Genomic DNA, 13,797 nt, shown 5'->3' with positions numbered 1-13,797 from the left:
TTAGTGTATCAATATGATAACGTATCATGATGGGGGTTTTGACAGAGGTGTAGGGGGGAGGGAGGAGGGGGAGGGGGGGTTTCAGGGACATTGTCCACAGGTTCATATCAACGATTTCACAGAAATCAACTTAATACTGGGAGTGTAGCCTAATCAGAGAATGAACGTCACTCCAGCAACGTCTTCACCCTCTTTTTGAAGATAACTAATGCTCTTAATTTCTACTTATTTCAAGGTACTTGAAAGTATACATTTGGACAGAGAATAAATACATAAATTATCATGTCTCCACTGCGACACAAATAGCAGCAGAGGGCTTAAATGAGGATATCACAATTTGGAATAATCAGCACTTTGAGCATGTGCATAGAAAAAAAAAAAAAATACAAAATAAAGTACAGCATGTTTACAGATACTACGTCACAGGACATTTTAGCTTTATGAATCAAAGCATCATTTGTCCAATCCAATGTGAATTATACGCAGAGATTAATTTGCCAAACAAACGTTGTTAACGATAGGCCAGAGACTCCCAGAATAATCAGCTGTACTCTATATATCCCCTTCTCAACAGAGGAAAACTGTTAAAGACTCTTTTCCTCCAAACGGAGATTACATGTAGTTTAAATCATTCCTGGTCCTGCAAGGACACGTTACGTCGACGAGAGGTAGCGCCTCGTTTCTTCAGTATCATCTTCAGCTAGAAAGGAAGAGACATTGAGACGATTTAGATGAATTCGAGATGATAAGGGCAGAAACACGAACAGTGTTAAAATGAGCTCCAGCTGCTCACCTGCTCTCCCTGGACGCCGCTCTGCAGCAGGTGAGCTGGCTGGTCGTTCTCCAGGTTGCGGATACTGGGATCAGCTCCTTTACTCAGCAGCAGCCGCAGGATCTCCTCCTGGTGGGGGTTACCATGGAGACCAGCTGCCATGTGTAAAGCTGTGTGTCCATGAGCCTATGGGGAGAAGGGGATATGCAGCATTACTCAGACTGTTTAAAGTCCTGCGCAGGTACCAAGGAAACTAACGACATAACGAAAACTACATTTTAAAAACCATTTTAGTGAACTGAAGTGAAAATAAAAACTAGAGTTTTAAAAAAAAAACAATAACTAACTGAAACTAACTAAAATTGTAACGAAATGTGCGTAGAAAAACAAATTTTAAAAACAGAAAGTCAAAACTAAATAAAAACCAAAACTAATGAAAAATCCCAAACTATTAACTATTATAACCTTGACAGGTACATCTAAAAATGTATTTAAAGTTTCTTTATTATAATTATGGTTGTTATTATTATTATTTGAAATTCAGTGTTTATATGTGTGTATAGACCTAAACAGACCACACACATGCTTAAATGAAACCCACTTCTGAGTGTCACGTCTGCATGGAACTCACTTTCATGTTGACAAAGTCTTTCATGTTTTGCAGGGGAATCCTCAGCAGATATCGCACCAGGTCAATGTTCCCCTCTTTGACAGCCAAGTGCAGTGCAGTCTTGTTACTTTTGATTTCCTGGAATTGGAGAATTGAAAACGATGGAGAGAAAAAATAAACATAATGAAACCACGGGTTAAAGTGAGACAAACAAGAAAGAGAAAACGAATAGGTGACAGTGGGGAGGGGAGACGGCTTCTATTATGACATCATCGTGATAAGATAAAAACCTGGGCACTTCCCCGTGAGCTGTGAATTCTTTGAAAGGTCAGCAGTGAGCACATTGGAGCTTTGATGCCTCTGCAGCCCACCCATGTTCTCATGTGACATTCAGAAAAGAGGACGCTGTATATGTACCTGGCTGCAAACAAACGCTCCTTCCTTAAGCAGCTTCTGCACACAGGAGAGTTTCTCTGCCGCCTTCGATTGAAGATTAACATCTGCCATCCCAGTGGTGCACAAAGCCTTCATGGTGACACTGTGAGAGATGACTGCACAGTGCAGAGGAGTCATGCCTGAGACAAAGAAGGAGACAGTGATGATGTATAAATCAGTGTGGCAATGTAACATAATCATTCTTCAATATCAGTATAATATAGCAAAATGTAACCTTAAACTATCTGACATCCAACGATTTATTGTTTAAGTACCTTAAAGTGATACTTGAGTAAAAGTACAAGTATCTTACCAGAAAATGACTTTGGTAGAAGTTGAAGTCACTTTGTTGTATAATATTACTTAAGTAAAAGTCTTAAAGTATATGACATTTGCTGTACTTAAGTATCAAAAGTAATTTTCTGATATAAAATGTACTTTTAGAAGTTTTAGAAGTAAAAGTATTTTAATAAAAAGTGAGGAATAAGTGGTAGGGTGAGTTGTCTTTCAACTGGAAGGTTGTGGGTAAAGCAGCTCATCTAGAAGACTAGAAAAGCTCTATATAAATACAGACCATTACCAAGTCTTCTTCTTCTTCTTCTTCTTCTGATATTATTTGGTAGTAACGAGTAACACAGATAGAGTAACAAAGTATTTTCACTTCATTACGTGACAACACTGATCCGGTTTCATCATCAGTGACATCAAATTTACCGTCAAAATTGCGGGCCTCCAGGTTGACGTCAGGTCTGCTGGACAGAGTTGCCTGCAACAACATCAATACTTGTTAAGGTCTGCTGAGGAACAGCTGACTTGTCCGATGTCGGGCATTCAGTTTCTACGGGTGCCGTTACCTGCAGAACCCCGGGAAAACCATAGTGGACAGCCAGATGAAGCGCAGTTTGTCCGTTCACGTCAGAAGCGTTGATGTCTGCTCCTAGTGACAGCAGGTCTTGGACAATCTCTGGCTGGTTTGCTGTCACCGCCACCAGTAAAGCAGTCTGTACAGGCACATTCACGATACAGTTTTATATTTCAAAATACTATACAGTATAGCACATTTAAAGATGTCTTGTATAACTATGTACATATATGTATATATACCTTTCCCTTGTGTTCTTTGGCATCGAGCCCCCCGACCTCCCTCAGCCTCTCTGCAGCAGCGAAGGCACACTCCCTGAGTCCCTTGGCAGTGTAGATGTGCAGGATGCTGACAGTACAAGAGCACATGATAAATGACTTACAAAAACAAGGCTTGGAAAGGCTTACATCCTATATCTTCCCCTTTGTCACCAAAAATGTATGTTTTCATTTGAATCTTTCTAATTTCCTCCAAATTTCTAATGCGCAAGCATGAGTGGCTGACTCATTAGCATCTTTTGTTCTTCTTAATCATTCTAGGATCTTCAGACTGCACACGTCTCTGAATTTTAGCCTTCGACTAAAAATGAAACTCGTACGGAAGCTAAATAATTATGCATGTAGTAATATCAGCAGTGTGATTCAGTCTCTGTGTGTGTGTGTGTGTGTGTGTTCTTGTATTTGTGGCTTAAAAAAACACATACATAGTGAGGACATTTTGGCTGGTCCTCACATCTTAAATCAGCTTTTTGGGGGGTTGAGACCTGGTTTTAGGGTCAGGCTTAGAATTGGGTTTTGGTTAGGGTAAAGGTGAGGGTTAGGCACTTTGTTATGATGGTTAAGGTTAGGGTAAGGGGCTATGAGGGGCCTCACTATGAATGAAGCACAAACATGTGTGTGTGTTTACAGATGCCTCTTCCAAGTTCACTAATGTACTTTTCTTGGTGGTTCTTTGACACATACACTGTGCATTAGCCGTACATTCAATCATAACGTCAACTCACGTGTCTCCGTCTTCGTCCTGCCCCGTGGCTCTGCCGTAATCCATCCCTCTGAGCAGCATCCTGGCCTCCTCCAGTCTGGCCGCATCCAACGAGGAGCCAAAAGTCACCGCTGTGGTCTGACCGGGACACAGAAGTGACCATGATGATGCCAAACTGGGATCTGTAGCTGTCATCTGGCAGTCCTGCTGAAAACGAGGGAGCACATGATTCAAGTCAACTTAGAGATAAATTCATCATGTTAGCTGGGATGTTACATGTTAGTCTGTGGTCAAGGGAGTTTCCTTACAAAGGTCTGAGACGTTGACGGTATAAAACCTGGCAGCTGCTGCTGTGTGCCATATTCAGACGTCACTGGGAGGTTGTAGGCTGCAGCAACCCTGGGTACTGGGTGGCTGCTGGTATAATAAGAGAGTGGAGTCTCTGGTGCTGGGTTCCATGGCTCATAGCTCACTGCCATTTCTGAGTAGCTACTTGAGGCACCTTAGAGGAGAAACGAGAGTGATGGAGTCAATATCAGTTACACTCAACCTTGTTTTTTAGTAGCTGCGGCAAGGGCTGGGTATTGATTAAAAATGTTCGATTTGGTATCAAAATTGATAACTGGACGTTCAAATCTGATTCGTGAACAAAAGTTGTTGTTTTTTTTCAACTTCAGGTCTTCTCAACATACATGGACCTTCAACATACATGGACCTTCAACATACATGTACCTTCAACATACATGGACCTTCAACATACATGGACCTTCAACATACATGTACCTTCAACATACATGGACCTTCAACATACATGGACCTTCAACATACATGTACCTTCAACATACATGGACCTTCAACATACATGGACCTTCAACATACATGGACCTTCAACATACATGGACCTTCAACATACATGGACCTTCAACATACATGGACCTTCAACATACATGTACCTTCAACATACATGGACCTTCAACATACATGGACCTTCATTCATTAAAGCACCAGCCTCTCAAAACACAACACAGACACTCTACAATAACCACACACTAAGCCCTGTCTTCCTGTTCTACTTTGGGGAGTAAGCACCAATCACAAGCACTGTTAGATCTTGGTCAGACAGCATGCTGCATTCTTATTGGCTAACTGATGCTGAATTTAGGTCCCAAATTTGATGTTGAATGGCATCACATTTTTGACATGTGGTGATACAGAGGAAGTCCAATACCCAGTCAGTAACACTAAAGTATTGAAGTGTAATAACCAGCCCCAGGTCCGGTTGATCAAGCAGAAGAATTTAAAGTTTGATCCTTGGGTCCTAACTGTGGATCAGGAGCTAGTTTTATTTTGTATGTTGTTTTAAGTGTGTAGAAGTTGCCCAGCTCTTACCTGTACAAGCAAATTGTTCTGAAGGGGTCAACTGCTGGAAGAAAGTAAAAAAGACCAAATCGTGAACAATCAGCTCTTTGTGATGTATCGTTGACAAGATTCTGGTTCGTCCTCTGTGTGCTGACTTACTGTGACTGTAGCCAAAGGAACAGGACTTGTGGTTGCTGTGGAGCAGGAAGGTGGCACAGATGACGTCTCGCGTCTTCGCTTCTCCTCCAAGAGTTTCTTCACTGTGGGCAGAGTGCAACACGGCTTCTCCTTTGGTGCTTGAAAACAAGAAATAGTGCCAACATTTATATATTGATATTTTATTGATGTAGTCTGGACCTTCCTGGGTAGAGTTTGCATGTTCTCCCTGTGTATGGTTTTGAATTAGAGGTTAAGTGGACACTCTAAATTGCCCTATGTCAGCTGGGATTGGCACCAGCAGCCTCATGTGGAGGATAAAGCACTAGACAATGGTTTATCTAAGATCAGTAAAGTTTACCCATGAAAAAAAAAAAATACTGTATATTTAAAGTATAATCCATTTTTCTAAATGTGTTCACCCAGATTACTTTTTTTGTGTTTTTGATTGACCTATTATAGGATTGGGGTTACTTTTATATATAGATTTATATAAATGAATTATACAAGTTGCTGATTGTTCTAATTGTTTCAAGAAATAAATGATTAACTGTCCTGTCCTGAATGTAAAGTAAAAGCGATGGCTGAGATGTGATGATGATACATGATGAGAAATGAGCTCCCTCTCTCTCTCTATTTGGTTACTAAACACATCAGTCAACAGTTACTATAATATAGTAAATACACTGAGATAATGGATCAGCTTTTTGTGTCTGAAAGTGTCTTATTTAATCTTACTGGAAAACATGTGTCTGAAATTATACTCTTCTTATTATCGTCTTATCTCCTCAGGGGCTTTTTACTTTATATAATGGATTTTTTCTTTCTTACTCACCACAATATACCTATTTACTATATCATGAGTATATGTTTCCCACTGCTGATACAGAACTATCATTTCCACTGAACAGGTAGGAAATGAGAAAAAAAAAAAATAGGAAAAGAACATTACAAAACAGAATTCTGATGTTTCCAGCTGACACACACACACGCACAGGCTGTTTCCTCAAAATCTCCACCCCACACCTGAAAGATCTAAAGTATGTAGTGATATTTCCACCCTGTGTGTGGAACCACAGCGCACAGATAAATCTGTGATGAAAACCTCCTCCATTAGGAACACACATTATGTGGCCGGCTTCATCATAAAGGGTTTAGAATGGGATCGCCGCAGCTTATTTTCTATGACATCTTCCTGTCGCTCTCCATTACGCTAACAGATCGCAAAACCACATGTTCCTGTCTTCGGTGTTTCACAGGCGCGTCACCACCACACGTGTATGCGCCTTGTGCTTGTCTATGCTGCACCTGGGACGCAGTATGTTGTGCTATTTTGTCATTTCTCATTATTCGTTTAACTTGGTGAGCGCAGGCTGCTGTGGTGAGCCACAGGGACAGAGCACAGTGCTGTTCACTACAGAGCAAACACACACACACACACAGAGAGAGAGAGAGAGAGGGAGAGAGGGAGTCCTGATAAAATAAACATGCAAATTCAAAGTGTGAGAGAGAAACATGACTTTCCACCATGCTGCAGTCCTTCATCTGAAAATCAAACTGGGACAAGAAGCGTTTATCCAATTAAACTGCGGAACAACCTTGAGCTGTAGAGTACACACTCCGGGCTCTTCTTTGTGTTTTCAGACATACTTCAACCTCTTTGCAGCATCACTAGTACAATGTTACACTCTAAAGTTTTAAGAAACCTCAAGCGAGTCTATTTGCCCGTGTCTGCACTCCAGGGGAAATACCTCTAAGCTGAAAACCTGCCCCCAAACAACAAAAACCTGGTGACACATAAACAAGTGTCAGGACCCATGACATCAGTCAAACTCCCAGAGCATTTCAGTGTCTCTAAGTTTCATTTTTCAGCTTCATAAGGTGTTACTATGGATTACTCAACTGTGACTCATTTGATCTTTGTGAAAAAGCCACCTTTGACCTTTGTACACTCAATGTCATTCTGCAAGAAATACCATTACTTGTACAGTCTGGTCTGACACATCAGCTGAGGGAGACTTGATGTCAGCAAGTGGCTTCGAAACACTCGTCCAAGAGTAAGAGGACAACTGCGTTACATGCAAATACATTTTTGGTTTGCACAGACTGCCCCCGCACCGTTTTGGGCCATTCTGTTCAATATTCAAATAGGAGTTGTGGAAAACCCTGGACATTGAGTCATGTGCGTGGGAGGTAGGGGATTCCTACGACCTTTCTCTTTTGGCTCGGTCCACAGAGACAGAAAGAAGCACTGAGAAGCCAGTTTCCTCATTTTGTGGTTTCACAGACCAGTTGCACACTGCAAACCATTTACTTAGCCCCGTGTCAAAAAAAGTCAAGCGAAGCTAAAGTGAAATTATCACGTCACACAGCTTCACTTCATCAGAAGAGGAAATGAAAACAAGCGAGGTGTATCAGGGTTTCCCCAAATGATGCTCTGAGTCTTGGATTCACCCAGAGTGTGTGATTTCATCCAGCCAAAAAACAAATGAAAGGCAGTTACATGAACTTATCAGTGAAATGACTGTCACACTGTCAGTGGCAAAGTAAAAAAACAAAAAACAAAAACAACAACCAAACTTTCATTATAATGACGACAAGTACGCCACTCTCTACATTGTCCATAAGCACAGAGACAGAGACAAAGTATTAGTCCAATAGCATCAATGTAAACCGAGCAGAGAAACAGTGACAAATTGAAAGCGCATATACTCACTTTTATCAAAGTGCATGTCAGAAACTGCTTTGAGGGTTTTCAACAGGTCGTCCAAGCTAATCAGAATAGGGATGATCTGATTCTCACAGCCAGTGGGATCAGTGGTGTTCTGGTGTAGAGTGCGGAGAGTCTGGTGTCTGGTGTGCTGCTGCTTGTACACACAGACACATGTTCCTCGTCACCGCCCCCAGCTGTGGCTACGCCTTCATTCAGAGGGGAAGCCACACATTCACTATCATGTCAAACCCAGATGATGCAATTCAATGAGGCACAAGTGACAGTGAGAAAGTAGAGAGATTTGATGAGCACTTAGTATATCAAGTATACAAATAAACACAAAGGTTCATTACACTGAAGGCATTTTTTGAAGAATTATTTGGTGACACTTGTCGTTACAGCACAGTAATCATGTGTTAATTATAATAGTACGGCGATAACTTTTGAATAGGGAGGTAAAGTTGTGGCAACTTTATCTTATTTCTAATGCAATTTTCTGCTCATTACAATGGTGATAGTGTAGTAGTAAGGATAATATATAATACTATAGTAATACCATGTTATAATATCCAGGCAGCAGCTTGGTCATTTCTATAGGCGACAGTCAGTGTGAATCAAAGTTAATAATTATCATATTATTTAGTTGAAATTCCTCCTCCATTATGTGTGTACCCAAATCCATTTTTTTATTTTATTGTTGTTGTTACCAGGTTATTATTTTGGGATTACAGTTGACATGGTATTAGCCTATAATATTATGTATTTTTGGTAGAGTTATTACCATACAATTAACATATTGTTACTAGACTGTTATGTAACCATAGCACCTACAAATTTAATATTACAATATTGTATGATGTAGGTGATTGAAAGTTGTAAGGCAAAGTAAGCAAATTACTTTTTGCTTACTTCATTGTTTGGTAGTTTTAATGTTACTATGTACTTTATGAGATGATCAACTGTTTTGTGTTTTAAATGTTTATTTTGAGCTCAATTTTACTTAAACTACATTTCTCCTGTCTACATTTGTAATCATAAATAATATTACACATTACCCAGAAAACAAGGGTATAGAAGTGAATAATATAAAATGACAACAATGTAGTAATAATAATAATAATAATAATAATATTATTATAATAATAATAATAATAATAATAATACTATAACACAACTTCAAGATTATGTTGTTGTTGCAAGAAATGCTTCTTTTTAGTTTTATGTTTTATGTTTACAAGTTACATTACATTACATGTCATTTAGCAGACGCTTTTATCCAAAGCGACTTACAATAAGTGGGTTAATAAAGTTGAGTTATTTACTGATCTTAAATATGAATGTTTTTAGAGATGTTAATATGTTTTGTTTTAATGTTTAGAACACTTTTATTTTTATTTTATTTTTTTAAAAGAAACAAGTTTTAAAATAAAACTTGTTTCTGAGAGCAGGATCAATCCTGTGTTAAATGTTTTTGATTTGTATTTGTTATATTTATTCATTTCAGGGTTACTGCAGCTTATGTGGCTCAGAGACTGTGTTAAATGGAGTGTATTTTCTTTGAAATGCTCCAATAGGTACAGTCATTTACAGGAACTTCTTTGTCACCTTAACAACAAAGACATATTGGAAAACAGTGAGAAATCGGTTTTATAAATCAAGTGACAAACACTATATATATGAATTTGACCTTAAAAAAAATTGAATTGTGAGCTGACGATTCATTAGAATACTGATTCATTATTTTTGGTGAAACCCTTGAGTGTGGTAGCCTCAGGTTCTCTTTTTTTTTTCTTTCTTTTTTTTTCCATAGATGGAAACGGAAAGACGTGAAACTGATTTCCTGTACATGTCAGATTTGCCCAAAGAACAGTTAAATACCCATAGAACGTGACTGACAAGGCACCAGTTCACAAATATCTACACATAGTTAAATTCCCCTTTACAAAGTCCCTGTTACAAAGACACAAAGTCATAGTGATCAGGCTACATACCACTATGTACATATGTATATACATATATATTTATATATATATATATATACATATGTATATATACATATGTATATATATAGTGTTTATTGTAGAGGACAAAACTGTTGTAACATTGGCTACATTTTGACCCTTAGACACAGTCAGTGCATTTGTTGACAGATTGCTGTTAGAATTGCAGTCAAGTAAAGTTGTGAAACTTGGGCTCTATTTTCACTTTCCATGTCATCTGTCAGAAGCCCCACAGCTCCCTCTGCTGTTGCACGGAGTCAGTCAAAATCAATATATCTCAGAGGCAAGTGCACCTAGAGTCAGCAGTCACAGGCTGAGCACAAGGGTGACATTTGAGCAGCCCACACATCTTCAAACTCAGACTCAAGTGTTTTTCTACTGTCTTTTGTCATATTTCACATATGTCTTTATTTTTAATACGAGACACATTCCGTCATTCAAGTGTGCTGTGCTTCAATTCTATTGCTACATAAAACGTCTGCCTGTTAAACCACCCAATTCTGACAAGAACACAAGAAGTGATTTAGGTCGGCGGGGGATGGAGGGCGTGTTGACGTCAGCCGTCAAAAGTGACTGCACAAGGGAAAGTAAAGTCACATCAGTTTCTGGATCTCAGAAAGCAGGTCAGTGCGGGCAGAGCAGGTATGAGGAACTTCACTCACAATGACTTTATCTTCCACATTACCATTAAATGTCCCTCATGTTGCATCACTGCTTGTTTGATGTGCTTAAGTGTTTTATAAACATCTAAATAGTTTGTAAAACTGTCAATGTTTACCACAGTAAATCTCTGCATATAATATTCTTGTTATTTTAGACAAATAATCTGTGACACAGAAGTTGTGTATTGAGTGCTGCAGATTTAAAAAAAGAAAGAAAGAAGAAGCTCTAACAATGACGAAATCAAATATAATGACATTTGGATTTGAATGTTTTTGAAACATGTTAATCAAGACAGCGTGGTGTCGTCTTGTCTTTCAGAAAGCACATAAGGGAGTTGATGAAAATGGCAATTGACAAATACTTGATCATTGCCCTGTTTTTCATCTGCAGTAAGTAAATGTCTCTTCTTGTTGCACACACACACACACACACACACACACACACATAAACACGACATTGGAGTGGTCTTACACAGGAAAATGAAACCACATGCACTTGCCGGAAACTTATCTGAGGTATTGCTGCATAAAATCATAAACAACAACTTTAAGTTCTGACAGAGTGTTTTCTTTCTTCAAGACTTGGCTGTGGCGTTCACGGGTAAGTCTGAAGAAGCACACTCATCTGAAAATGACTTTTCCGTCAAAACCAACACTGAACACAACGGCAAAACATCTTGAGCTAGACAGTTGCTTCTGAGTAGTCACTTGTTCCATTTGCACTCACATCTGCATCCCACTCGTCTTTGCACCCGCATGTTGTTTCACTGTCTGTGTGTGCGTCAGACACCCCTGCAACTTGCTACAGGCTTGAGCCGCAGACAGTTGCTGGCATCATCATTGCAGATGTGTTGCTGACCCTCTTCATCGTCGTTATCACTTATTACTGTGCCAGCTTTCGGCGTCAGAAGACAGAAAATGGTAAATTCAGTAAATGCATGACGTTTCAGTTCAATTGTCACACGTTAATGACGTCCTAATTTGGTGTTTCTTGTCTCTTCACAGCTCACAAAGTGTACATGAATGTGCGCGCCAACTGCAAGAGCTAACAGGTGTATTGCAAATACAATATGAGACATGTTTATTTTCTGTATTGTTGAGCGTAAAGGTTAATTAAGCACAATTAGAGTGCCTTCAATAATAGTGACTTGATCTATTGCGGAACTGCACTGGAGCTCCAACTGTCTTCCTGTTTAAACGGCTTACACAGGCTATAAACTGTGTGATAATATTTTATACTGAGTCACAAGTGCTGATTTTATGGTTGTGATAAGCCAAATGATCGCTTTTGTAAGTACCACGAATCATCACAGTGCTAAATGATCTTTGATGCCTCACTGTTTGATACTTACTGAGTTATTTTTTTTCTTTTGTTAGTTTACTTTGTTTTTTTCTGTTTTGTCTCGGCTAACTGACTAATGTATTGTACATATTTGTCTTCAAGAACCCCCTCGAAACCCAGATGCTACATCTCAAGGATTTAGTCCTAGTAAACGTTTAGCACAAAGATTCAGTCCCTGTAGTGGCTCACAGACCACAGATTCAACATTGTAACAAATAAATAAATAAATAAATAAATACATTCTAACAAAAGGTTTTACTAAATGAAAATGTAAGTTCATTCAGACACCCTGTGTTCACTTCAGTATATACTGTATAGGCAAATATACAGTATGTTTGCATGTCTGTGTCTTATTATTTTGTATTTTTATGTGTTGGTTGTTGAAATAAATAATAATATTTTTTTTTAAAGAAAATGTTTTATGTGAATGCTTCCTGTAGTGTGAGAAGTAGAAGTTGTTTTTTTTGCTTTGATATAAATCCTCAAGTGACATTTGAGGATTTGACGAACACGGGAGATCTGATTAGATTAATGATTAGAATGAAGTAAAGTGCTGCGGCTGTGTGGAAGTCCAACTACGGCTAAACTGCTGTTTGAAGTTTCTAACACTGATTCACTGATTGTTTATCTGTTGGATTCATTGTCTGTTTATGTGTTTCATGTGTCTGGACTCACTCTGTACACTGTGTGTGTATGTGTATGTGTGTATGTGTGTGTGTGTGTGTTTGTGTATGGAGCAAAAATCACGTAAACCATTCGAAATGAGGACATTTTGGCCGGTCCTCACGTCTTTAAAGGGCTTTTTGGGGTTTGGTTTTAGGGTCAGTGTTACAATTGTGTGTGTGGGTGTGTGTGCGAGTGAGAGAGAGAGCGAGAGGAATTTCCCCTCAGCTTAAAAGTAACTGCTTTTAAGTGGTTTATGCGTTTAGGACTCATCTGTATTGCCTGACCTTTTATTAATAACTTAAACTACTTTTTTTTTACTTTTTTACAAACCCTGCATCTCTGCAGGCACTGAAGCAGAACTTAGAATTGGCCTAATGTTGCACATAATTAGACACTTGCACTTTTTGTCCAGGCTTGCCCAGAACATTTGCACATTGCATAGTTGCACATTTTTCAATACAAGTTTAAATAATAATGATTTTTACTGAAAAATATTTTTATTGACTGAAACCTTCTTTTCACGTGACTGTGTGTCTTGTGGCAGGTGCTGTGATTCCCCCTCAGCTCCTCCTGAGAGTGAAAGGTTCATTAGAACAGAAAATGTGAATATGTGAATATGTGGACTGGTGTTGCAGTAAGCAAATGTTAAAGTTTTTTTTTTTTCTTCTTCCTTTGTTTGCTGCAGGGTTTAGGTGAAAGAGTCTGGTTGGTTTTGGTGTTGTACAGAGCTGCGCTGCTCAGGCTACACTTGCGTCCTATCCACCGTCACAAGTAGGTGCTGATCTTCACCTGTTGAGGTTGGTACTGTGAATATCAGCAGGGGCCACAGGATTCGGGGTAGCACAGAATGCTGTTAAATCCAGGTTTCAAACTTGTGAGCCAAGCCCCAAGCTCATCATTGGACATTCTGATGGACCCGCTGTCTTTGAGGTTGCAGTCAAAGATCTTACCGCGACTCTTGACTGGCTTGCTCTGTAATGGAAGGGATGGTGAGATTTAAAAAGGAAATGTGTACACCTGTATACACTATAAGTCACATAAGTTGTTAATGTGGTTTTATAATGAAGGGGAACAAACACCAGAATGGATTCTTCACAACCTGGCAACCATAAATGTGCACTTAAAATAAAGATAAATGAAGGAGAGCGCATCGTCATGATTCTTTTTGTGGCTGATTCTTCTTTTAAATCATACTGTGTGTCAATATATGTCAATAAGTTATAAGCATAAAATACATAT

At 39.0% G+C, this 13,797-nt stretch overlaps 2 protein-coding genes across 2 annotated transcripts; one reads left to right on the top strand and one right to left on the bottom strand.

Moving 5' to 3' along the window:
• Positions 1–38: 38 nt before the first annotated feature.
• On the bottom strand, positions 39–8,003 carry LOC131471686 (NF-kappa-B inhibitor delta). Its single transcript, XM_058648371.1, has 12 exons — positions 7,892–8,003; positions 5,179–5,315; positions 5,050–5,083; positions 3,969–4,162; positions 3,683–3,867; positions 2,922–3,027; positions 2,672–2,818; positions 2,532–2,583; positions 1,800–1,957; positions 1,404–1,520; positions 794–958; positions 39–700 (listed from the first exon to the last, which is right to left on the bottom strand). The coding sequence occupies exons 1-12, from the start codon at positions 7,905–7,907 to the stop codon at positions 629–631; spliced, it is 1,383 nt and encodes a 460-aa protein (XP_058504354.1). The 5' UTR covers positions 7,908–8,003; the 3' UTR covers positions 39–628.
• Positions 8,004–10,426: 2,423 nt separating this feature from the next.
• Positions 10,427–12,263, top strand: hcst (hematopoietic cell signal transducer). Its single transcript, XM_058647803.1, has 5 exons — positions 10,427–10,530; positions 10,870–10,940; positions 11,131–11,151; positions 11,337–11,471; positions 11,556–12,263. The coding sequence occupies exons 1-5, from the start codon at positions 10,427–10,429 to the stop codon at positions 11,597–11,599; spliced, it is 375 nt and encodes a 124-aa protein (XP_058503786.1). The 3' UTR covers positions 11,600–12,263.
• Positions 12,264–13,797: the final 1,534 nt, after the last annotated feature.

The sequence above is a fragment of the Solea solea genome, chromosome 13, assembly GCF_958295425.1.
Source record: "Solea solea chromosome 13, fSolSol10.1, whole genome shotgun sequence".
NCBI classification, from domain to species: Eukaryota; Metazoa; Chordata; class Actinopteri; order Pleuronectiformes; family Soleidae; genus Solea; species Solea solea.
Note: the sequence above shows the minus strand (reverse complement) of the source record. Positions and strands in the feature narration are given on the sequence as shown.